Here is a 27,669-nt window from a genome sequence, read left to right on the forward strand (position 1 = left end):
GAGTTACGTAAGTATAGATAGAGGAACATGTTCTGAGGCCTTAGTGCGAGTTTGTTTTAACTTCATACTACTACAACTGCCGGCTCGAATGAACCAACCAATCAGAACGCCAAACGCGCTCTCGTTTCGATCTTGTTAACCGTAAAGCAAACTCTTTTTTTATCTTATATGGGCCGACGTTTGGCCGCTATCTCGCCTGATGGTAAGTGATGATGCGGCCTACGATGGAGCACGTCTGCCCATAAGCAACCTATTCACTCGGGCTTTGAAGACACCCAGGTTATACCCATCAGGAAACACAGACTCCGGCAACTCATCAACTCGTACTGAGGATACTGAAGCAGTGCCGAGCTGCACCCGTTGCAACATGCCTCGCGGGAGATAGTGCGCAGGCGCGGCGGTAGGTGCAGTAGGTACATACTAGTATCTAAATAGGTCGCGCACTGGACTACTTACTTGTATTTAAGTGGGGCGATTACAAATATCAAGAATTTGAAAAAACAGCAGTTGGTTAAGTAAATATTTTGTAGGTAAGTTATCTGAAGAAAAAAATGACTGATCACCTGAAGGTGTGGTGATAAAATTTCATATGTCATACTAGCTTCGGCCAGTGGCTTTGCCCGCATTCTCGTGGGAATAATAATGTGACCTATCTCTTATTTCAGATCATAATATACCCCTATTCCAAATTTCATCTCTATCCCTTCAGGCGTTTTGACGTGATTGAGTGACAACCATACACACAAACTTTCGCATTCGGCCCTGAACTTCAGGTGAATCGTTTATAAAAAGTTGCTTCTTGCAGGACTTGTTCCTGAGATACATTGCTTACAGCTGACTGACAGACTGTCATAATATGTTAGAGAGTAAGTAGAGTTAGGAATGAAAGTCTCAGTGGCACTTGTTCACTTATTTATTGATACAATAAACATAACATCGCGCCGCCGCATCTCATGCGCCGGCGCATACAATAACATTATTTGAGGCAGGAAGACATCGCCGGGTCGTGCTTACATTTTCTGCTCACTAGATGGAGCTAGTGTCAACCGATCATATTTTCGTCCAATAGGGAATTAGTTAGTGTCACACCATTGGTCATTCATCTTTGACAGCTGCACTGATTGGACAAACAGATACTGTCGCCACGTCCCGCGAATGTATTCCTGCCTGTACACTACACTACACAGTATACTTAGCGTCTAGCAGCTCTACTCTTCAAGTAGAGCGATCACAATAGAATATAACAAAATAATTAACTAATTATGTATTACTAGCGCGAGTAGGTAACGGTCGGTAAATGCCACACTATATGGAATCATTCTTTATGGCCCTTCTACACCAACCTCGCCTAAACCAGCTCTTAGCTAAAAGTTGTTTAGTATCAGAGGCGTAGCTAGCGTCAGTAACTGTCGTATCAATAAATTTTAATTTCATTTCAGAAATTATAAAAGTCCAAATAATCAATTCCTTTTTTCTGCGTAAAGCATGCGTTCAAAAGTTGGTAGCAACTTGAAATTAATGTTATTGTAAGGGCCCCAAACATAGGCTCACTGTTATAGCATCGGTAAGACCCCTCTTTGAGGCTTGAAAGACAGGGCGGGAAAAGTCATTGGATGATTTTCCCCCCTCAAAATAAAAGCCCCAAAAAATTTATACGGGGCCCGCCAAGGTACGCTACACCACTCAAACTAACCCCTTACTTGTATTATTAGTTGTCACATACCTACAGGATGGTGCACACCTATCTCAGCTTAGGGGTTTCTTAAAACTTAGGAGAGGTTGGTACAAAGGGCACTACTGGCCTACTATACTCATAGAATCGTAATTTCATTATCAAACGAATACAATCTGTGACAAAGACTACACTTAATTGTTTCATTAAGCGTAACTTTGTCTGTTAATTCGAATTCTTCGTTTGTTGTCGAAAATATAGAAAGTTTTATAACGAAATTTCGTTTCGTATAATACAGTAGGCACACACCGGTGTACACATCACAGTCACATAATTCAAATATTTAATTAAAAATGTCCGCTAACTCAGCGAGAGTCACTCATCCATAGACAACACCTACTGTCACTTTACAAGCGACGAGTGTCACTCGACCTGTCTATGGCCGACACAGCGACACAACACTAGCGGCACGTGTCCCACCACTACACACATGGCACACAGAGAGAGACACTATTGTTTTACATTTAAATGAAATGTTTCTAACAACATATTTAGTCTAAACTCCGTGAATAAGACATGGTGTCATGTCGGTCAGTTTCAATCATTTAATTGTCGCTAGATTTAAATATTTGAGGTAGAATGTAGTATACCTAACTATATTTTGTATGGAGTGAGTGAGAGTGAGGCCCAATTGTTGGTGATGATTACTGACCGACAATAATTAGAAAACAGCAGTGTAGTCTCCCTGTGTATAGCAGTGTGTAGTACATGGTAGTGGGTGTACTAGCGACAGTGTACTAGCGACAGTGGCAGTTGTGCAGCGCGGCGCGGATGAGCTGCGCGAGCTCGGTGTAGAGCGGGCAGGCGCGGCTGCTGGGCTTGCAGATCTCGCGGTGGTCCACGCCCACGCCCAGCAGCGAGCCCACGCCCGCGTCCGCCGACTCCGCGCTGACGATGCGCAGCCACAGCACGGACATGAGCGTGCGGCACGTCTCCACGAGGCTGTGGACCCGGGGCGGGGGCCGGTGGCCGGGGCCGGGGGCGGGGGCGGTGGCCCGCAGCCAGCGCGCCTGCAGCGCCCGCAGCAGGCTGCAGTCGGCCGCGATCTCCTGCAGCTCCACGCTGCGCGCCGTCAGCGGCGCCTTGATGTCGGCCAGCGAGGACCCGCGGTGCGGCACCGAGTAGAACATGAACGCGCTCGACATCGACCACAGACGCGCCACCACTGCTGGGACATACATACATTGATACCTATACTTACATGTAACCAGTATAAACTGACCGTTGAATGTGAGGAAACATTATACAAAGCGAGACCATGGTAATCTGGTTTAAAATTATATAGCTGATCTTTGGACATTAAAGTTTAGGCTACATACCTTCATCACTAGAAGCCAGGTCCTCAGTGCTCTCCCCGCACAGCTCTCCCCTCTCGCCCCCCTCTCCCCCCGCGCCCCCCGCAGTGAGGTCGCCGCACTGCGAGCTGTCGACGGCGGGCGGCGGGTTGCAGTTGTCGTCGAGTGGGTGTGTGGCACCCGGTACACCGACTACGTCGAGGTCCCCCGAGTTGTGGTTGTGTCGCAGCGCCGTCATGTGGCTGACGCTGCGCAGCGTGTCGCGCGGGCCCCGCCGGGCCCCCGCGGCCGGGCCCCGCCGGTAGGTGTCGAGCAGGGACCCGGGGTGCCGGCAGCACGGCTCGGGCCCCGTGTTGTTGTTGGCGATGTCGCGCTCCGCCTCCTGTGCTCCGCTCACCCTCAGGTACGCTTCGTACGCTGTAACATGGAACACACCGCTATATAATATGCTAGTACAACGCTGTCATGTTTTATAGCAGAGAAGCCTGCCAGTTCCAGAGGATACATTGGGATTTACTCAAGGTTTAATTGGAGTTGGATTCGAATCAAATTACTTTCTACCAGCAGAGTTCAGCGAAGTCTACAGATCTTAAAAATGCTCACCGTCGCAGTAGATCTGCTTGATGAAGAGCCCCCCCTTGGAGTGTCCGACCCACACGACGGGGCGCCGCCCCACGCCCAGCGCCACCAGCTGCGCAGACATCTGCTGCGCGCGCTCGTGCAGCCGCAGCCTGCACACGTACATACATACAGTGTCAGTTAGTGTTACAGGTACCATGTGTGTGTGTGTGTGTGTGCGGGCGTTACCTCTTGTGGCCCTTGACCCAGAGGGGGCGCCACAGGTAGGGGTCGCTGGTGTAGTTGACGGAGATGACGCGCGCCCCCGGGAAGTCCTCCTTGATCCAGTCGCGCGGCCAGCACGCCGAGTAGCACGCGTCGCACACGCAGCCGCAGCCCGCCTGGCAGCGCCGCGCCCCCGCGCCCCCCGCGCACCGGCACTCGCTGGGCGCGGCGGGGGCGCCCCCCTCGGGCTGACAGTCGCTGTGGTACAGCTGCGTGACGAACTTGGCCTGCGCCTCGTAGTGGTCGCCGCGCATCGCCTCCTTGTACAGCTCGTGCAGCTTGCTCTCGTACGCGGCCAGCTGCGAGCTGTGCGCGCCGGCCGCGCTGTGCGTGCACGCGCACGGGGCCGCCTCGTGCGTGCGCAGCGGGACCCGCGTGGGGTCCAGCTTGTACTTGGTGCGCCACTCGCCCTGCCGCCACGTGTTGCCCAGCGACCCTGCGCACGGGACCGACATACATTAGTATCTAGGTACACTTACAATATATTTGACTGTATCGAGCACGATGTGACGTCACGCACCGTATAGTCCGTGCACGAAGATGACGTCGAGCGTGTGCGCGTGCGCAGGCGGCGCGTGCAGCTCCACGCACTCCACGCGCGGCTCGGGGTGCAGGTGCTCGGTGCCGGCGCGGCGCGCGCGGGGCCCGGCGGCGGGCGGGGGCCCGGCGGCGGGCGGGGGCCCGCTGGCGGGCTGGGGCCCGATGCCGGGCAGCTGCGGCAGCGGCGCGGTGAGCAGCCGGTGCAGCAGTACGCTGGCCGAGCTCCACACACACGACACACACCAGCGTCTGTGGATAGATAGATAAACAGTTTTACTATCCGTACACTATAAATACGTGTAACATGAACTGCAAATAGGTTATTGTCACAAGTATTAATAAATATATGAACATAAATCCTTAGGATTGTGCACCTCTGCCTACCCCTTCGAGGATAAAAGGCATGACGTCGCAAAAAACCTTCAGGGATATTAAAAGCAAGGTCCCGCTTTTTGCCCCCGAAGGAGTAAGTAGAGGTGCACATTACGGCACGTAATGCCACTAATGTACACCCATCTTTCAACCATTTGTGTTCGACTCGTAAGTCCCATGTAATAGGGGGTGAGCCTATTGCCATATACTGGACACAATTCCAGATTCCTAGTTACTACCTACTGGGAATTTTCTAACTGAATTTTCTTTCCAATAATCCTTTGCTCGATCCGGGAATCGAACCCAAGACCCCTTGTCTGGCAGTCGCACTTAATTGCGACCACTCGACCAACGAGGCAGCTCACCTCTGGAACATCATGAAGTACATATATTTTCATATTCCCAACACGTACTCTAAAATCATGATCCATGTTTGGCAAACCCATACTACAATGGATAACAACTCCAACGGTGATATATTACGGAGCCCCTTCAAGGAGTGATAACGTTACGTAATCTTCGAATAACAAATAACAAAGAGTGACCGGTCCCCTGATGATTGTGCCCGCAGTGTCACTCACGCCGCGAGGGGCCCGGCAGCGGCCGCGGGCTATTTTCGCACCATCGCGACAGATTGTATTATAAGTTGGAATTCCGGAGCTGCGGACTACCTAGCGGGTTTACCGGGGCTCCGGTTCGAAAAGCAGGAGTAGGAACGGGGTGGTTTTAGTCAGTAAGAGTCTGACACTCTCTCTCGCCTCGCCCAAAGCGAGAGAAGGCATTGGATGAATTTCCTCGCTCAAAAAAAATAAATATAAGTTGGAATGTGACACGACTGACTCGCGCCGCCCACTGCGCGAGTCCGCGAGTGACACCTGTGACTCCGCGGCAATTGGTGGGGTCAGGCGATTGGATCATTAGTCGCTAGATCAATGAAGTTCTAGGCTGTTAGTGTAGATTGAGCTTGCCGTCAGCCGGTCTGTCTCGATCAGAAAGTATTTTTTATTTTAAATAGAGTTGTGTGTTAAGTGTGGGAGAGCCATGCTTCGGCACGAATGGGCCGGTTCGACCACAACCACGGCCACGGCCGAACAGAAAAGCGACGTGAAACAGCGCTTGCGTTGTGTTTCTTTGGATGAATAAGGTTACCTGATGCCCAATTCCCCCCATCCCAATCTTCCCAATCCCCGATTCCCCAACAACCCTTAAATTCCTTACTCCCAAAAGGCCGACAAAGCACTTGTGCTTCGGACGCCTCTGGTGTTTCGGGTGTCCATGAGCGGCGGCGATCTGTTCGCTTGATTACCGGCTTTTGGTACAAAAAATGACATGGCAAAGCCTTCCCTAACAACTAAACAGTATCAAAGTGTGCAGTCACCGCATGACCAAAGTCCCGCATGTTGTACAATAACAACAAATGTGTCACAAACCACTAAAGAGGCTACCGTACATATTCTGATTACACCGAGACGAACACACAGATGTACACACAGACCGGGTCTTGGACTACAAGTAGTTGTTATATTTACACGCTTATTAATTTATTATCTAGTTTTTACTAACAGGACAGTTGGAAGAGGACACCCCTTTTTTTAAGGTGGGAAAATCATCCAATTACTTCTCCCGCCTTGGGCGAGGCGAGAGAGTGTCAGACTCTTACTGACTAAAAACCACCCCGTTCCTACTCCTGCTATTCGAGCTGGAGCCCCGGTAAACCCGCTAGGTAGTCCGCAGCTCCGGATTAAAGAGGGCACCCTAGACGGACATATAGCGACCAAATTGGCGATATATTAAAGAAGGGCCAAATTAAAAGTACCCTTAACCTATAAGCATGCATGAAAAGACTGATGACTGTTGATGAAGCGAAAGAGGTGTGTAAGATTAGTAGCAATTAGCGTTCCATTATCTCTACCTACTTAATGGGAGACAGGCGTGAGGTTTATTTCAAATGCTGTTAATTTTATACACAACGTCACGCCTTTTATCCCCGAAGGGGTAGGCAGAGGTGCACATGCATATTACGGCACGTAATGCCGCTATACAATGTACACTCACTTTTCACAATTTTTGTGTTATAACTGTTAATTTTATGTAGCCTCAATATTTATAATCATACACAGAGCTGGATCCATTCAAAATCTCTAACACGCAGATACATAGCTCGCCAATGTCCCCAACTTGCTAGGGCTTCCTGCTATCACATTATACGGCGCTGGTGTCAAGGTCGGAAGCCGCGCGCGGCGTGACGTGATGACGTCACACCGCCGGACCTGATGGGATTACACACGTAACCACACGCGCTGGTGACGTGCGACCTGCATGGCGACCCTTACTGGGCTACTGGCATAGTGACCCTTAATAAAATAGGGTTTGCTGTCTAAGTATGAAAAATCTCTTGCCTATATCATTATATCATTTAATTTTGTATCATATAATGGGGCTTCGCTGTCATGTTCCTATTAGGAAAAAAGCCCTAAAAATGTTGAGATACAATATACTCAGAGACTATCACATATCGACGAAGCTACGAAGTCTGCTACACTTCGTATTGATAATACATATTTGAGCTAGCGGACAACATAAGAGGTCTACACGGACGCTCCGGCTCAAAGTCGCAGGACTTTAGCGAACGGGGTGGTACAATTAGTCAGTAAGATGTTCTGACTACGAGACTACGACGTCTGCTACAAGACTACGAAGGTCAAGTTACTTGAGTACCAATTTTTCACCTACTACGAGACTAGGACGTTACGAATTATATTTGTGCCACGAGACTACGACGGTCTTCTGATACGAGACTTCTCCCTAAGAGATCTCTTGCAACTACTTACTATAAACTGTCCTACTACGATGTTACGAAAAATATGCAATTAGTATACGATAAGACTTTTATTTCATGTTAATGATTGAAATTATAAAAAGTACAACTCCTGAAGAATACATTGGAATTGAAATGTACACCCCCTACCTAGCTGAAGAGCACTCTATTTTGCAACCACTCAAAGCGTTCTGCAATCTAACTAAAGCGTACCTACTTAACTACCTATATGTGATGAAAACATCGTACTCATGGAGTGTCCTAGGTTTACTTGTTTATCCTTTTATGTGAATGACATAGAACCAGTCCACACATACATACATACATACATATCTACTAACACACATCACACACAGTACGGCAGCGTGTGTAGTGGGTACACCTGCTGCGCGCGCGGCACGTGACGCGGAGGTCGACGGGATCCCATCTAGTGCGAGCCTATACCTACACATATATGTATACATAGTAATTATATGTATCTTTTCTTATGAAACACGTAAACGCACACGTATCACCTGATGGTAAGCAATCGCCGCCACCAATGGACACTTGAAACACCAGAGGCGTTACAAGTGCGTTGCCGACTTTTTGGGGGTTAGGGATTTAAGGGTTGTTGTTCGGAAATCGGGGATGGGGAACGATTGGAAAGGGGAAATTCGGCCTCCGGTAACCTCACTCACACAACGAAACACAACGCAAGTGGTTGTTTCACGTCGCGTCGGTGTACTGCGCGGCCGTGGTATCACCCCGGTCGAGCCGGTCCAGCAGTGCCGAAGCTCAGCTCTCCCACACTTGAACATATGTTAGTCGTATGTATCTTAGTGTAGTGTTTATGTAAGTTAAACACTATTTCCTTCGGAACCTGTCACACGAGTAGGCTCCGTCTGGCAGGTGATTGGGACACCGTAGCTGTCGCTGTCCTACTGGTTTAACGTCTAGGTAGTCTAGTATTAAATATTTGTGTCCTACATTTAGTTGATTACGTATTATATTTTATTTAAATAATTTAATGAATCGACATGTATCCACTATCTCATCTCGGCAGAAGGTACACGATGGAGCTCGCCTACATACGCAACCTAAGCATCCACTCAGGCCTTGAAGACACCTAGATATACCCAGGGAACACAGACTCCGGCAAAGAATTCTACTCCTAACATGATCAGTTTCTGATCCGGAGCTGCGGACTACCTAGCGGGTTTACCGGAGCTCCGGGTCGAAAAGCAGGTTTAGGAACAGGGTGGTTTTTAGTCAGTAAGACTGTGACATACCTCTCGCCTCGCCCAAGGCGGGAGAAGTAATTGGATAATTTTACCCATTAAAAAGAAAATACATGATCAGTTTACTATCTTCCTACCTACAGCTTCGCTAGTTATTAAACCTAGTTCCTCGTCAAACAGTTACGTGAGTCAGCTTGAAGCCGGTAGGCACAACAGTTAGTATACCTTCTCAGATTATTTTAAACCTTCCTCAATATTAATTATTATGTTATTGCCTTACTCACGTAATGTTTTGACGAGGAACTTTTAAAACTAGTTTCAAGCCATGCTATCCTTCCTCAATAGTCAATCAACTGGTGAAAACCGCATAAAATGTGTTCAGTAGTTTCCAAGTTTATCGCGAACCATAGGAACTTGTGTATGCAAACAGCAAACAATAGGTACAATGGTGGGCACATGCGCCTGACCACTACTAAGTTAATGTTTGCTTGCACCTAATGAGATCCGCTCTCTAGCTCCGCCCCATGACCTTGAATTGACGAATGAAGCGAGGTGGTGGGTGCCGCCGCCGGCACAGCTAGCTGAACTACATCAAACACCATCCCTTATCCCTTAGTTGGCTAAGGGATTATTGAGTCACAAGCTGCGACCTTATCGCTTTTAAATTTGATGAGAATTTATGGGGCGTGGCTTTCTGTTTTATGCTTGGTTCAAGCACTATTTAAAGTGATCAACCAGAGTCTGTCCTCCACTGTACTTGTTACATTATTTCTCTGTAATGCACAATGCGCATAATGTGACGACACTGACATTGTGAAGGACGTTCCTACGTAGTGCAGTAGAGTGTAGAGTGCAGCGCGAGCAGCTGAGAGCTGAGACAATGTGTCGGCGGAGTGACGTCAGCTGGTACACGAGTAGTGTCGGAACACTAGTCATAATTAATTATATTAACTATCGTGAGACGTGGTAAATTAACTAAATATCAATGCGCACGCTGCTTATGATGAAGAGTCCCTCTATGACTCGAAACTAGTAGAGCTTTTCTTCATTAATGTACGATAGTAAACTGTGATTTTTAATTACAAGCTGACCTTCTAAGCTATACATTGTACCGCCTCAAAACATTTTTTTCTCACCATTTAAACCTTACCTGGACCTCTACAAATAATTCAAGACCAAAATTTATCAAATCAGTCCAGCCGTTCTCGAGTTTTTAGCGAGACTAACGAACAGCAATTTTGTACATATACAATTATACATAGATAAAGGTAATTATATTATGTAAGTACTTTCACTGCAGACATATTTTGTAATGTACACAGTCGTAAGTAAGTATATCCACACTTTGTTTGAACGCGCTAATCACCGAAACTACTTTAAAAAAGAATTTTGTGTTGGAGAGATCGATAACATCCCGCTACGATCAATAGGTGCCGAGGAGAGTGGGTGAAAACCGTGCTGAAGTAGCTAGTTATGCAGACTTATGCATATAGGTAGTAATGTGAAGTTAATTTTCCATATTTCGCCATTTATGTTATTGTAAAGACTACGCGTTGTTTAAGAAACTGATCAGAATCGATCACCATTAGGTAATTACTGGCTACTGAGTACAATAATATTATGAATCCAATTGAAGGCTAGCCAATTTTTTTTTTTTTTTTATGGAACACTTACAGACTTATCACCTGATGGTAAGCAATCGCCGCCGCCCATGGACACTTGAAACACCAGAGGCGTTACAAGTGAGTTGCCGGCTTTTTGAGAGTTAGGAATTTAAGGGTTGTTGTTTGTTAATCGGGGATTGGGAAGGGGGAATTGGGCCTCCGGTAACCTCACTCACACAACGCAAGCGTTGTTTCACGTCGCGTCGGTTTTCTGTGAGGCCGTGGTATCACTCCGGTCGAGCCGGCCCAGCAGTGCCGAAACATGGCTCTCCCACACTTAAAAATTATAAGTCTGAAATCGCCAACCCGCATTGAGAAAGCGTGGTGATTATTAATGCTCAAACCTTTTCCGTACAAGAAGTGGCCTTTGGTTAGCAGTGGCCACTTATAGGCTGTAGATTATGATGATGTAGATGAATGCTATTGTAACAGCTTCAATTGACGTTGTATAGTTTTAAAATTGATTATTGAGGTTTTAATTTAATTGATTGAAATTGTATTCTCTATGTCTCTTGTGTTAATGTAATTCTATTCTATTCTCTCTCTCTCTTTTAATAAAACGGTGTCCCACACTAGGATATTTTCCTGTGTCGTGGGTGCGTTTACAAACATACAAGTTCACATACACATGACACTCAGACCCGAAACAACAATTTGTGCATCACACAAAGAGTTGCTCCGTGCGGGAATCGAACCCGCTACATGTTGCGCGGCAGCCAGTTGCCCAGCCACCGCAGCAACCGTGCAGATAGTATTGACATTGAGATTGGATTCAAGAGTAAACACCCTAAACAATCAATTATACTTTGTCCTACCGTGGACTCAAACCATTCTTGCTAACAGTGTAGCTGTTTTTTTATGGAATAGGTGGCAAACGAGTCACCTGATGGTAAGCGATCAGCGCCGCCCATGGACACCCGCAACACCAGAGGAGTCACAGGTGCGTTGCCGGCCTTTTAAAAAGGAGTATGCTCTTTTCTTGAATGTTTGAAGGTCGTATCGGTTCGGAAATACCGCCGACGACAGCTCATTCCACAGTTTTGCTGTGCGAGGCAGAAAGTTGTGGCCTGCCAACCATCTATATGATGGGGATGGAAGTGCTGTCGTGTTTCAAGTATTGCATCAATTTGACTACTGTTAGTACAACAGTTGTCAAGTGGTACTTGCCTTATCTAATCGCGGCGGGACATTAAGTCGTAGACAATGCTGTATTACTATATTCATAATTTCAACAACTGATATTATAATATATGTCACGCGGTCACGTGGCGACGGCGACCAGAAATGTACTAGTCATATTTTTTATTTTTGGGAGGGAAAATCATCCACAATTACTTCTTTCGCCTTGGGTGATACGAGAGGGAGTGTCAGACTCTTACTGACTAAAAACGAAACCTCAGAGAGCCATTAGACCACCACAAATGGGGCCCAGTAGTGCTGATGCCTGACCGGAGCTGTGGACTACCTAGCGGGTTACCGGGGCTCTGGCTCAAAGCGGGAATAGAAACGGACTGGTTTTTAGTCAGTAAGAGTCTGACACTCCCTATCGCCTCAAGTCGTAGCCCATAAAAAGGTGCCTTTACTAAAAGCAATAATGCTTTACACTGTATTAAGAGTAGCAAACCCTGATCATTGCGTAGATGACACAAAGAATTCTCCCCTGTAGGCTAGAATCTATCTACATAGATGCCATGTACATGTACCTACTTGTTCACATCACACACATAGTTATTCTCCAGTAACCTCACTACGAGCTTGCTTTACGTTGAAAGAAAACAAAACGATATCACGGTCGACGCTCTGATTGGTTAGTTCATTCACGCCGGCCAATCACAGCGCCGAACGCGGTTTTATTTCAATTATTTGAAACGTAAATCAAACTCGTACTAGGGTTACAGATAGTAGTACGAGAACCGGAATAAACAACTTATCCCGCTCTCGACACCCAGCAGTCTTGTAATATTGATTGACAAACCCCGCTTTGAAAATTTGCGTATTTTATTTATCCAAGTATTCCATTCGTTTAAGACTTTCCACCAGAGATGTGCTATGTTACATAGCACAGCTCAAAATGTAATAGCTAAGCTGTGAATTTATGTGATAGTTTCCACTAATACAAAGCTATACATATAGCTGTGCGAGTAAGATTTGCTATGAAGATGCGCCGCCGCAAAGTAATTGCTGTAGGTACTCTGCTCTGCACATAGCTACACCGCTCGCGACCATCTATAGCACGCATCCATAGATAGGTTGTACACATCTTTCCATATAAAAACATAGCTTAGCTGAGTTCGGGTCCACCAGTGCTACATTATGCGAACCAATGAATATGGTTAGTGGAAGCCAAACGCATCCACAGCAACGTAGCACAGCACATCTCTGGTGGAAAAGCAGCCTGACTTACATCGTGATTTTGCCCTAGAAGCTTCCAATTATCTTCCATTTTAGTGAACTAATAATATATCCGATCTCATGTTATTTAGTAATTTTCAGAAACATTGTAAAAAATATAATTTATTTTTAAAAAAAGATTTTTTATTGGCCAAGTCCGCCACAACCACCCAAAACCGCTGCAACTCCTTTACACCGGGATCTACAGTAGATACAACCATGCAAACACCGGAACACTGAAGTCCAACGTCTCAGGGACATGAATGACTGTCTTGGATCCCGCAACGAAATAAATCAGAAGATGTTATTAGAGGAGAAGAAAAATCGGTAGTTTAAAGAAATGTACCTATGTATTGGCTATACAGGTACATACTGAATATGAACACGTGCATGTGTGTGTATGTTGACACACACACACACATGCACACGTCCTGCCGGGGTAGGTAGTGTTATGTAAACACAGCGCGCTGCGGGCGGTGACAGCGCCACCTACCTCGTACAATACCAGACTAATGGACATGAAACTACTTACACACAAGAGCTGTGACAAGAGTGGAAAGAATTCTCATATATAGGTACATAGAGAAATGCTTCGGCACTGCTGGGCCGGCTCGACCGGAGTGATACCACGGCCGAGCAGAAAACCGACGTGAAACAACGTTTGCGTTGTGTTTCGTTGTGTGAGTGAGGTTGCCGGAGGCCCAATTACCTTCCCGAATCCTCAACATACCTCAAATTCCTAGCCCCCTAAAACTTGTAACGCCTCTGGTATTTCAAGTGTCCATGAGCGACGGCGATTGCTTACCATCAGGTGATCCGTCTGCTCGTTTACCGGCTTGTACCATAAAAAAATCATTGTAGAACAGAACATTTGCTTTGAGCAATATAAATACGTTAATTGATTCATAAATAGTTTATTTTCGTGTCTAAAACGTCTGTCTGTCTGTCCACACAGATACATTATACGACATACTACTTAAACTAGCCTTCCTGGTGTTGTAAAAAATACTATTAATTCATTATTAATAGTTAAGTTAATGACATCGGAAACAATGACAACTGTCATCCGCCATATTGATTGAATATCAATCAAATAATGAAACTGAATGTGAATGTTCGTTAGTTGAGCTATAACTCAAGAACGGCTGGACCGATAAAGTACCTGCCTCGTTGGTCGAGTGGTCGCAAGTGCAACTAGGGGTCTCGGTTTCGATTCCTGGGTTTGGCAAAGTAGTACTGAGCTTTTCGGTTTTAGAAAATATCTCATTAATAGTTCGGAGTCTGGAATTGTGTCAGTATAATACGGCAATAGACTCACCCCTATTACATGGGACTTATAACACAAATGGTGAAAAGTGGGTGTACATTGTATAGCGGCATTACGTGCTGTAATGTGCACCTCTGCCTACCCCTTCGGGGATAAAAGGCGTATCACCTGATGGTAAGCAATCGCCGCCGCCCATGGACACTTGAAACACCAGAGGCGTTACAAGTGCACTGGCCTTTTGGGGGTTAGGAATTTAAGGGTTCGGGAATTGGGGATTGGGAAGATTGGGAAGGGGGTAATTGGGACTCCAGTAACCTCACTCACACAACGAAACATAGCGCAGACGTTGTTTCACGTCGGTTTTCTGCTCGGCCGTGGTATCACTCCGGTCGAGCCGGCCCAGCAGTGTCGAAGCATGGCTCTCCCACACTTACATTGTATAAGACACGGTGTTACACAGGTACTTCATCTGCGAGTGGTGGGCAGTGAGAGTGTGACGTCACGTTGGCGCGCGGCCATATTGTGTCAGTGTCGGGGTGAACGACCTCCCGCCACGTGCGCCCGCGACTCACTGTATATATGTGTTGTGTTTGTTAATGTATTGTGTTATTATACATAGTATGTATGTATATGTATATGTATGTAGGTAGATATTATGTGAGATAACACGTGTGTGCTAGGAAACAGAAGTTGGTACATAATTTTATTAGATGATAATTAGAGAATGTAAATCTCGCGGGATTACATTTTATAATCGATCTCACCAATTTTGAAGTTTCGTGAGATTGGCAGTATTGTATGTACTTACCTTTTTTATGGAATAAGGGGCAAAGGAGCAGAAATATTTTTGCAAATAATCATAGTATTTGAATTTTGAATTTGAAAATTTGGAATTGAGCAAAGCGTTGTGATTAATGCTCAAACCTTCTCCGTGTGAGAAGAGGCCTTTGGTCAGCAGTGGACACTTATAGGCTGTTGATGTGATACAAGTTCATTCTAATACATAATGCATCTCGAAACTGTTCGAAAGTGAGACGAATACCAAATAATTTTTACATGTGTTAGCAAAAATATTGAGTATGGCGAAATAACGTCTTTTTTTACTTTATTTTCTGGACAAGTGCCCGGTATTTGGCAACAGTATCGACCTTCGACTGACGACATGAAGGTCGGGTTTTTTATGTTTTTTGTTTAAGGGGGGAAAATCATCCAATGACTTTACCCGCCTTGGGCGAGGCGAGAGGAAGTTTCAGACTCTTTCAATCCAAACATCATCCCGATCCTTCTCCTGATACGTTGTCCGCAGCTCCCGATACAACTACATAGTTTAGTATCGGTTTTCGGTAGAAACGGTCATATAGTTTCACAGTTTAGCAGCTAAACTTTAGCTATTACACTTCCGTAGCATAGCTACATAGCACATATTTGGAAAAGCACCCTTGTAAGTATATATCTGTAGCACATACATACATACACATTAAACATAGAAGTGCCTATTACCTAACTCTCCATAATATATATATGTTTTGACGACCGACATTGTGCGACGGACGAGCGGTCGTTGTGCAAAAACTGGTATGTATACATATGTATGTATGTATATATGTATGTATGTATGTATGTATGTATGTAGGTGTACGGTCAAGGTCTGTGTGTGGTGTGAATGTGAAATGTTGTGTTTGTAAACACACACGCGCAGTGTTGGGCATTTAGAAATATTTTTACTAACTAGCACCGAAGGCTGCCGGAGCTGCGGACTACCTAGCGGGTTTACCGGGACTCCGGTTTGAAAAGCAGGAGTAGGAACGGGGTGGTTTTTAGTCAGTAAGAGTCTGACACTCCCTCTTGCCTCGCCCAAGGCGGGAGAGATCATTGCATAATTTTATGACAACAACATGCTTCCTTACCATACGTAATAAGCCAAAGGCGAGAGATTTTATGGTTTTGGAGATAGTTAAGAAAGACGTCGCAGAAAGATATGAATTAAACTACTACACAATATATTAACGGAAGAAATGGCGAACAGCAGTGTGTAAAACTGAACAAAAGCAAGAGAAATAAGTAATAGAACATTCATTTATATTACATATCCAAACAGCAGGTCAAACTAAACAAAAACAAGTGAAATAATAGAACATTAATTTATATCGACATTAATAAAACTATCGTTTAGATTACACTTATCAATGTGTGCCACTGTCAATACACACACCCATACACATATACACATACTTACACACATTTTTTTTGAGTCAAATATCATCCAATGACTTCTCCCGCCTTGGGCGAGGCGAGATTAAGTGTCAGACTCTTACTGACTAAACACCACCCCGTTCCTACTCCTGCCCGTCGAGCCGGAGCCCCGGTAAACCCGCTAGGTAGTCCGCAGCTCCGGATTAAATACATACACACATATGACAGAAATAGAAAACATATTTTTTTATTTGGCATAATTCCTAGATTAGTTTTATTTTTTTCTAAAACATTCAAAATTCGAACGCGCCTAGCAACAGCGAACACACTGGCGTTCCGCGCCGCCACGGATGACGTCACAGTAGTTATAACACAGTCACGTGTATGTTTGGGTCACGTTATCTCATAGAGTGGGTGTTATTCGGTCAAACTGTACAATTATTCAGATTGCCTAATAAATATACAGTAGAGATAAATAATAATACTATGGAAGATTATCTCGATATTTGTGTCAGTTATAAATATATTTGTCAGCTGTTTGCGGCCGTGATCTTCTAAGATAAACTGATATTACATACATACTTGTAGTATAACTAGTATAAGTAGGAGACTGGGGAGATTGGGTGTAGTCGGTTTAGGGAAATAAGAGGGATGATTTGGTTTCCCATTTGTAGACGTCGATAATTAAATAAAATAAAATGTAATAGTATTATGTAATAAATGCTAAATGAATATACGCATTCCCTTTCAAAATGAAAATAACAATGAGGTTTTATAACTAAACCCTATTATGTAAAGCATATGTCTGATTGTAAACAATTGTATATAAAGTCAATAAATCTTTATCGTTAAGCGTTATGTTTGTAATGATTAACTAATGAAACATACTATATAAGCAGCGTACCTTTATCTTTTTTTTATGATATAAGTCGGTAAACGAGCAGACGAATCACCTGATGGTAAGCAATCGCCGCCGCCCATGGACACTTGAAACACCAGAGGCGTTACAAGTGCGTCGCCGGCCTTTTGAGGGTTAGGAATTTAAGGGTTGTTGGGGAATCGGGGATTGGGTAATTAGGAAGGGGGCCTCCGGTAACCTCACTCACACAACGCAAGCGTTGTTTCATGTCGGTTTTCTGTGGTAGGCTTTCTTTAAATGTATTTCACATTTTCTTAAACACTACCACAGATAACAATTGTAGTCTAATCTTCCTATACCTATCCCTCAGCAGCTACTGCATTCCTTCATCTCAGTATCAACAGTCTTCACTGACATCTCTACTACACACAACCATTAACCTCAATTCCATCTGTTATCTCCAACACAACGAGTGAGGTTATGTTCGATAATACTCGAACTAATGCTAGCTCGTACTTTATCTTATTTCTTTATGTTTGAGGTACACGTGATGTGAGGATATCAACTAAACTAAATAATATTTAGTTACAACGGAAATTAAGAACTGGTCTCAATCCAATCTTATCTGATGGTAAGTGATCAGCGCTGCCAACAGACACTTGCAACACTAGAGGAATCACCAAATCAATCAAATCAGTCACAAACAAATCGGCCTATCCAATGATACAAGTAAAAATGTGTAGATAGGTTATAAGCTCAGAAAGTGTCACATTAAAATGTGGACAATTGGCGCAGTGTGTGTAGTATGGGAGCTAGATGGGACATAGAGAGGGGCGCGGTTTGTAACGTCCCGCGCTCCCCGTAACGTGTCACGCGTTATGTTAAAGGGACATCCAGTTATGACATCTCCTCTTTGTATTTGCTTCATGGTCTTAATCCGAAGATTTTGGATTAACTACAACAAGACAGAATTATATAAGTGTAGGTGACTTATACAATATGTACCTGCGTCATTATTAATTAGATTCATTATCATACTTTAGGGCTTCTTCAGCACTGTTATGTAAAGTAACAATTAGTATCTTTTTGTTTTTCAACTAAATTACCGGCGATGTATGTCATCTGTATTATGTAAGAAGAGTATCAAAATATACGAGAAGAGGCCTTTGGCCATCAGTGGCCACGTATTTTTTTATTTTTTATTTTTTTGAGGGTGGAAAATCATCCACTGACTTCTCCCGCCTTAGGTGATGCGGGAGGGAGTGTCAGACTCTTACTGACTAAAATTACCCCGTTCCTACTCCTGCTTTTCGCCGCCGTTTCCGCAGCTCCGGATCAGGCATCAGCCCTACTGGGCCCTATCTGTGGTGGTCTGATGGCTCGCGAAGATCTAATTGTCTACCAGCTATATTTTTAAAACGAGTTAGAAATATTGTAATTATCAACAAGAATGTGTAGGTACTAGGAAGTCTGCAATTCTGAACTCTATTTAACCTATATTAATATTTAATTTCCAACGACCGTAGTGTCAACTTGAATACAAATATGACCTCACATTACATATAGGTAACAATTATTTAGCAATTACATGAGTGGACGGAGATAAGGCCGCGGTGCGCATGCGCACAGTGTGCTCACGGTCCACGGACGAGCGTCGCCCTCTGGTTATCTCGCGCAGTTTAAAGGACAAACTAGTTGCTGGCTCATTCAGTAACTATACTATGTGTATATGTAGTTGATAGATTTAAATAGTGCTATTTTCCTCAAAACACTAAAAATGTAATCGTTTCATAACGACATGAGATTAGATAGTCAACAATATAAATAATTGTCCCACAGCTACTATACTGTGACAGTATGACTGTGTACTGTGACCTGCCTCAATATTGCACATTCCAGCAATATCTCGTGCACGGATGAACCAAACTCTGTGGTGAGCACAACGACCCCACACACAGACACTACACTTTACTAATTCAATGATAGGATAATTTACTACCTATGTCATATGTTAAGTAGATAAGCGCATTCATTACATTAGTTAAAGTAACTAATCGTTTTTTAATGTATGCAATGTTTGCCAACGGTCTTTGACAGAAACTCTACACAGATAATATAATTTAAAATATCGTACAATCATCATCATATTTATTCGCGTTAGTGTGCTTTTCCACCAGAGATGTGCTATGTAGCTGTGCGATGAAAATACGCAGCTGGAGTATGGAATGTATCGATTATAGGGTAGCCATTCATATCACGCATTCATAGGACGCATCCATAGCATGCATCTTTCCATATAAAAAACATAGCTTAGCTGTGTCCATTTCCACCAATACTACACTATGTTTACCAAAAGAAAACAGCACCATTAGACAGCGGAGTAAGTCTTAAAAGTACAAAATAGACAGTAATAATCGTGATTTTTGCTTTTTAAGACTTCAAAACTGACGGATGTGTAGTAGTAGTAAGTATTCACTTATATACCACGGGCCCTGGTTGCAACATATTATTAAAAAATAATTAGATTATATACATAACACACGGGTTATAACATAAGAATGCGGCACTAGTTATTACATATTAAACAAATATGAACCATGGTTCGCTGCGAGTTCACGAGGCTAAACTAACGATTAAATTTAAAAACAAACCATTTACCTACTAATTAGTGTTGGCCAGAACTGCTCGAGATTACAAAACTTAAGAATAAAAATAGTAATATTTGAATGCATGCAGACAAACTCTTTCATAACTCCTCTCGTGTTGTGGGTGTCTATGGGCAACGAACGTATCGATTGTCTATTTATCATGACACGATCCGTCTGCTCATTTGCCGCCTTGCATCCCAACAAAATATAAATAGTATAGAACTTCCTGCACTACATAGTATATTATGTATAACAAAATTATTTTCCAGTTTTCGCTGTCTAATCAAAGTCAAAGTTAAAATTATTTATTTTAAATAGACCAGGAAGGCACTTTTGAACAACAAAGCAAATATTACAATATAAAAACAAACAATATGTCTGTCTGTCGGTCAGTGTAGATTCCTATGGAGATGAACGAGCAACTATGTAGGTAAGCTTAGATCTTTGAAACTACGCAACGGATTTTGATGCGGTTTTTTAATAGATAGGAATTCAAGATTCAAGTTTTATATGTATAATAACATCCTACACCACAGATTAGACCAACCACGTAATATTATAACTTTCGTGAGACATACTAAATTAATTATTATGCTATCGGCTGCGGCAGAGCGACAGTCGCCGCGTCGTGTGTCGCGGAATGCTGCTCATGAATACGAACCTCTAGCATGGCTTGAAACTAGTCGAGTTCCTCGTCTAACAGTTACGTGAGTAAGCCGATAACATAATAATTAACTACGTAATAAGACAGAGACCTTACAAAGAGCAGCTACTGACGTAAACTAAACCAAACAAAATATTTCCCTAATCCGTATTGAGTCATTGAAGTTAAGCTAATAAACCAGAAACCAGCTCTACTAGTTACGTGCCACCTTACATAACTACCTGGTACTTCCGAGCTGAAGGTCGCGGGTTCGGTTACCGGCTCGAGTACTCGTGAAGTATAAGGTTAGTGTGTCATTACGCAATGTCTAATAGAAGGGCTTGTCTATGCACAATACTTGATAGAAGCAGGTAAACGAGCAGACGTATCACCTGATGGTAAGCAATCGCCGCATATGGACACTTGAAAGATAGGCGTTATTTACAAGTGCGTTGCCGGCCTTTTGGGGGTTACGAATTTAAGGGTTGTTGGGGAATCGGGGATTGGGAAGGGACGAATTGGGCCTCCGGTAACCTCACTCACACAACGAAACATAAAGCAAGCGTTGTTTCACGTCGGTTATCTGTGAGGTTTGTTGCTAGCAACTTCTGCGCGGTTTCATCCACTCTGCTTGTCTCCTATTTGTCGCAGCGTTTTATAGTGTATAGCCTTCCTCGATAAATGCACTACCCAACACAAAAAGAATTATTCAAATCGGACCAGTAGTTCCGGAGATTAGCGCGTTCAAACAAACAATCTCTTCAGCTTTATAATATTAGTATAGATTTGTATATGAAGGTAATGGATCAACTGGTTTATATGTCGCATGAAACATATTGTTGTTTGTTTATATCAGACACTGGCTCGTAGTTGAGTCAATCTGATCTATTAATAATGTTCTATTATGTAATACATAGCACGTGTAAAGTAAATACTAGATAATTAAGTACATAATATGTAACACTTTGTATTGAACAGCATTTATGGTCATGCAAACTAAACGTGTATACAAAATTTCAATCATTACTTTTTTTACATTTAATAGGTCGACGTTTGGCCGCTATCTCGCCTGATGGTAAGTGATGATGCGGCCTACGATGGAGCACGTCTGCCCATAAGCAACCTATTCACTCGGGCCTTGAAGACACCCAGGTTATACCCATCAGGAAACACAGACTCCGGCAAGGAGTTCCACTCCCTAGCAGTTCGCACAAGGAAGCTTGAAGCGAAGCGCTTCGTGCCATTGGGTGGGATATCCACCATGAAACGTCATGGTCATGCAAACTAAACGTGTAAATACAAAATTTCAATCATTAGAATCAGAGTTGTTAATGTTATTGAGTTTGAGACAGTAACTGTGAACATTATTACAATAAGGGTCTTGGAGGGTGGAGGTATCATCCAATGACTTCTCCCGCCTTAGGCGAGGTGAGAGGGAGTGTCATAATGATACTCTTACTGACTAAACACCACCCCGCTCCTACTCCTGCTTTTTGAGCCGGAGCCCCGGTAACACGCTAGGTAGTCCTAGCTCCGGATTACAATATGGGTGGACTTATCTTTGATAATGTAAATTTGAAGACCTCTGAAATGCCGGCCCCATCAGTAACAGTGCAATTTACGAAAATAAACAATTATTCCATTAACTACGAAGATTTTATTGTTTTATTGCTGCCTACACATAGGTACCTCTACCTATGAGTGACAGAGAGGGCCCTCGCCTACACGACCCTCCGACAATGGAGAATGTTAGTATTAAAAAATAAAATATATGAGACGTTGTACTATGACGTCACAGTACAACGTTAATTTTGTATGAGAAATTCAAGTCATCAAAACTTTAGATGCATACAATTTGGTCAGTTTTGATTGTATGACAAAACTAAGTAGACAGATCGATTCGTTACATCGAGGGCTTCATAGTTACATACATGTCTAAATACGTTAACTTTCTCCATTCTATATTTTTATTAAATGCGATGACATGTTCGAAGTTTTGGGATTCCCGAGTCGCACATTTTTTAAAACCTACCTAACCTTATAAGGAAACAAATACAAAGTAATGCATAATAAAATACAAATAGAATTAGAAAGTAAATCAGAATGCTACTACAATGACTTGGCACGAGGCACGACACACCGCGCCAACAATTTCATTGACCAGCAAACTACGTTGGCGTAGCGTATGCTAAGTATGTCTTGTAGAACGTGGCAGCTTTTTATTTTTAATCTGTGTGGGCACGTGACGCGCGTCCATTCTGCCACTACTGTCATTAGGCTGCTTGTATTATCTATCCAATGAGTAATGAGTGACTGGACCTCTTGGGACCGTAATTACATAGTACTCATCTACTGATTATAGCCATTGTAGGTAGAGTAAGAGTAAGTAAAGGAAATCAAACAGTTTTCACGTCATTTTCTGGGTGAATTTACGAATTTTATATTTTGCTGTGCCCGACAGGGTCCATAATTGTGACTAAATACTGTATTTTCAAACACCTGTGCACATTGTGGATGCAATAATTACTTGAAATTGTAGGTACAAAAACTACAAAGCATTCTCTATACATTCAGATATGTATTAGTGTGAAGGCTCAGATGGGGCCCAATAGGGCTGATGCCTGATCCGGAGCTGCGGACTACCTAGCGGGTTTATTGGAGTTGCGGCTCAAAAATCAGGAGTAGGAACGGGGTGGTGTTTAGTCAGTAAGAGTCTGACACCCTCTCGCCTCGCTCAAGGTGGGAGGGGTCTTTGGATGATTTTCTCCCCTTAAAAAAAGTTAGGATATAGGTATTAACCAGTTTATACTTCATTTTCTGGGTGAAATTGTACGAAGGTATAAGTCTGTGTGACCAGGTGATCAGGAGCGAAACTGTGTGGAAACTACAAAGCACCACCTCCTTTTATACATTTCAATAATTCTTAAAATCGCTTCATATAATTGCGAGGCTTTTTACATAATGAGTATAACGACTTAGTAGTACCTACGTATTACGTATGTATTACCTAGGTACAATAAAAATGTGATGTCTAATATTTATTTTTATAAAAACACAGGTATAACACAGTCCGTCCGTCTGTCCGTCCGGTCACCGAGTCACGGCTAAATATACGCGACCGAGTGTACGACTCGTGGGAGCATGCGTGACTCGGGAGTCGAACGCCCGACCTACGCCCTCCGCCGCGGCCACTCATACGCGGCACGTGGTGGAAAATTTTTAGGAAAATTCTTTCACTGTACTATTGTTACCGCCAATTGGCAATAGGCTCACCCCCTATTACATGGGACTTATAACATAAATGGGGCCTACGATGTGCATGTGATATTATGTGAATGGCTGAATGCCAATAGTGTTATACAGTTGCAACGTCACGCCATTTATCCCCGAAGCGGTAGGCAGAGGTGCACATTACTACACGTAATGCCGCTACACAATGTACACCCACTTTTCACCATTTGTGTTGTAAGTCCTATGTAATAGGGGGTGAGCCTATTGCCATATACTGTTCTATACAATGTGATAGGTGTGGGACTTCTAACCCGTTAAGGCTGAGTACTACAACTAATTTTATCGACAAAAAAAAATAATATGGGTTGAACCCCTAATTAAAAATATTGAAAAATTGTGATTTTTTGGGTAAAAATAATTCACAAATGATTTTTTTTCTCACCAAAACATTATCAAACATATGAAAAAAGTTATGAATTAGTTAGCTAAGGTTATTAGCTACCGTTTGTCGTTTCTACGACGCATACAACCCTTGATATCAAAAAAAGTAAAAAAAATATTAAAATAGCCATAATTTTTAGGGGGAGGGGATTCGACCCCTTCGACCCAGGACTTTTGTCGATAAAATTAGATGTAGTAAGTATTCAGCCTTAACGGGTTAGAAGTCTCGCCCCTATCACATTGTATATGTTCTACAGTAGTAGGTATGATAGCCCAGTTGTAGTATACTAAAGCAGTTCTACTGACAAGAGTCCGGCCTCAATCTACCACATATATGCCAATTGTGTAAATAGTGCCAATTGACGCGACATATCAATAAATCCAACGCCACTACATTCCTCGTGAATCAATTGAATGATATTTGGTTCAGTAGTTACTGAGTTTGTTGTGACCAGACAAATATATTTTATAGTATAGCTCGGTAAACGAGCAGACGGATGGTAAGCAATCGCCACCGCCCATGGACACTCGCACTAAAGAAGTTTTTTTTACAGTGGGAAAAATCATCCAATGATGCCTTATCTTTCGCCTTGGGCGAGGCGAGGGAGTATCAGACTCTTACTGACTAAAAACCACTGCGTTCCTACTCCTTCGAGCCGAAGCTCCTGTAACCCTACAAGCGTTACAAGTGCGTTACCCACCCTTTGAGGAGGGAGATTGAGTCTCTAGTCAATTTAAAATAATAATAGTAACTGTAATGTGATTTATTTTTTTCGGATTTTCGAAAATTTCTCAGTAGTAGCACGGAATCTGGAATTGTGTTCAGTATATGGCAATAGGCTCACCCCCTATTACATGGGACTTATAACACAAATGGTGAAAAGTGTGTGTACATTGTATAGCGGCATTACGTGCCGTAATGAGCACCTCTGCCTACCCGTTCGGGGATAAAAGGCGTGACGTTGTGTGTGATGTGATGTGATGGTAGAGCACAGTATACTCACACTAGTGTGACGAGGTAGGGATGCAGCTTGGCGTGTCCGTGGGCGCCATCTTGCGCGATGACGTCACTCGCCGCCATCTTGTCCGGCCGCTGTCGTCACCGCCAGCACGCTGCCTGCAACAATACAGCGCTCTGTAGAACACTAGCTACTTCCGCGCGGTTTCACCCGCTCTGTTCGGCTCCTATTGATCGTAGCGTGATGTTCTATAGCCTATAGCATTCCTCGATAAATGGACTATCCAACACAAAAAGAATTATTCAAATCGAACCAGCAGTTCCGGAGATTAGCGTGTTCAAACAAACAGACAATCAAACAAACAAACTCTTCGGCTTTATAATATTATAGTATAGAAGTATAGATTGCACCAGTAAAAGGGAATTTGGAACCCGCGACATGATGCTTAGCAGCCTCTTGTGTAGCCACTATGCTAAATAGACAGTCATAATGCAGTATTCAGTCATATAACTAGTCCTGATTTTTTCTATAGAACACGCCGCTAAACGAGCTGACGGATCACCTGATGGTAAGCAATCGCCGCCGCCCATGGACGCCCGAAACACCAGAGGCGTTACTAGTGCGTTGCCCGGGTTAGAAATTTAAGGGTTGTTGGGGAATCGAAGATTAGGAAGATTGGAAAGATTGGGACGATTGGGAAGGGGGGAATTGGGCCTCCGACAATCTCACTCACATAACGAAACACAATGCTTCGGTTGTTTCACGTCGGTGTATTGCTCGTTAAATACATAAACTAGTTACAGGATCAATTTAAATTCTTTCATCACTCGCAGCTTTACGACTACACTTTCAGGGAGCAACAATTCCTAGTAACTAAGCTCATTTCTATCCCAGAATTCCTACAAGATCAACCTGTTGTATAATAGGTTACAACTTACAACCCATTCAAAAGAAGCCATCCAAATTTCAACCGGACAAAGCAACAGACGGGAACCTGTAGCCTATTTTACTTCGACAATAGACCATTATGTACCTCCTCGCTACGAGCACGGAGCACACACATGTGAATAGAGCATGGCAGTAATAGGTCGGCGAGTGATAGCCTGCTACCCTACTTACTGGACACTCGCAGCTCACTCACACTGGAGCGGGGCAATGACCTCCCGGCAGGGGTACAGTTGTGACACCCGGAATTATGAACGACCTTTTTTTATAAGGAGGGAAAATCATCCAATGACTTCTCCCGCCTTAGGCCAGGCAAGAGAGAGTATCAGACTCTTACTGACTAACTAAAACTGTTATTGTTTTTCAAGACGGAGCACCGTTGAACCCTGTAGGTAGTCCACAGCTCCAGATCAGGCACCATCTGTGGTGGTCTGATGGGTCTTGGAGCGGTACGCGACACGCCGCACGCAACGATCTAACAGGTTTACCGTGGCTCCGGCTCGGAAAACAGGAGTAGGAACAGGGTGAATTTTAGTCAGTAAGAGTCGACACTCTCTCTCGTCTTGCTTAAGGTGGGATAAGTCATTGGATGATTTGCCACCCACAAAAAAAGTGTAGTTCTCAATAGGCTCAACGGAGAATTTAAGCTTTTTAAGACCTATCAGCATCTTCTCCATCAACATTAGGTAACAATCACTGCTAGATAATGAGCCTCTTTACATGGCAACTGAAAAGGTTTAATCAGGAAGTGCTGATGCACGGTCCCTGTTCCTTGGTCACCCACGAGAAGGGTAGGAGTTACCACACAGCGTACAGCTATTCATGGGGAAAGTACAAATCCTATCCATCTATCTATGACAGAATCTGTTTATCTTCCCAAAAGACGGCTCTAAACGCTTACCATCAGGTGATTCAATCGATCTATATCCGTAAGAATACCAGAGGGCTTGTGCGAATGAACCAACTCGTAATAAAGTTACTGTCCTTTACAACACTTTTCCAATCACAGGAACAATAACTCCAATTATTATTTAGGTATACAAAAATATCCCGGAAACAACACTCATATACCCCCCAGCAACACGTACCTACCAAATACTGCATTAACATATTCATGAATATGGCCCGGGTCCCCATTGTGCGCGCCCTGCGACCCCGCCTACTGACGGCGACCCACTACACACTCAGCTACTTACACTGAACTAAAACTAAATATAACAACTCATTAACGTATAGTTTCTTTATGAGATACGACCAGATAGATCACCTGATGGTAAGCAATCGCCTTCGCCTATGGACACTTGAAGCAATAGAGGACGAAAACGTATCTTTTAATGGATTTGAGACTGATTATGCAAATACCTGCTAAGTAGTTGAAATTCGATTGCCTGAATATTAACCGATCTTGATCCAAACTCGTTAGGCCAATCAATAGCCTCCTACGGAAAAAAACCAAAGCGCATTCGGCACTCTGATTGGCCGACTCGATTGAATCAACCAATCATAGCGCCGAACGCGCTCCATCTATATCCGAAATCGATTGTTTAATAAATTCTATCACATCAAAATTCAAATCATCAAAAACATGTAACTGTAATGTGCTTAAAC

The 27,669-nt window shown here is 43.6% G+C and overlaps 1 protein-coding gene across 2 annotated transcripts in view; it reads right to left on the bottom strand.

The window, feature by feature from the left end:
- Window positions 1-895: 895 nt before the first annotated feature.
- The window catches only part of LOC118282073 (uncharacterized), a 35,495-nt gene continuing 8,721 nt past the window's right edge, over window positions 896-27,669 (bottom strand). Inside the window, exons 2-7 of one of the 2 annotated variants that reach the window (XM_050703549.1) lie at window positions 25,162-25,274; window positions 4,391-4,659; window positions 3,835-4,306; window positions 3,631-3,758; window positions 3,052-3,444; window positions 896-2,897 (exon numbers count right to left, since the gene is read on the bottom strand). In XM_050703549.1, coding sequence (XP_050559506.1) covers window positions 2,470-2,897; window positions 3,052-3,444; window positions 3,631-3,758; window positions 3,835-4,306; window positions 4,391-4,659; window positions 25,162-25,238 — 1,767 coding nt within the window. In that variant the 5' untranslated portion in view covers window positions 25,239-25,274 and the 3' untranslated portion in view covers window positions 896-2,469. Of the gene's footprint in view, window positions 2,901-3,051; window positions 3,445-3,630; window positions 3,759-3,834; window positions 4,307-4,390; window positions 4,660-25,161; window positions 25,275-27,669 lie in introns of both variants that reach the window. The other variant, XM_050703548.1, reaches the window with a different exon arrangement.

Source organism: Spodoptera frugiperda, chromosome 24, assembly GCF_023101765.2.
Source record: "Spodoptera frugiperda isolate SF20-4 chromosome 24, AGI-APGP_CSIRO_Sfru_2.0, whole genome shotgun sequence".
Taxonomy (NCBI): Eukaryota; Metazoa; Arthropoda; class Insecta; order Lepidoptera; family Noctuidae; genus Spodoptera; species Spodoptera frugiperda.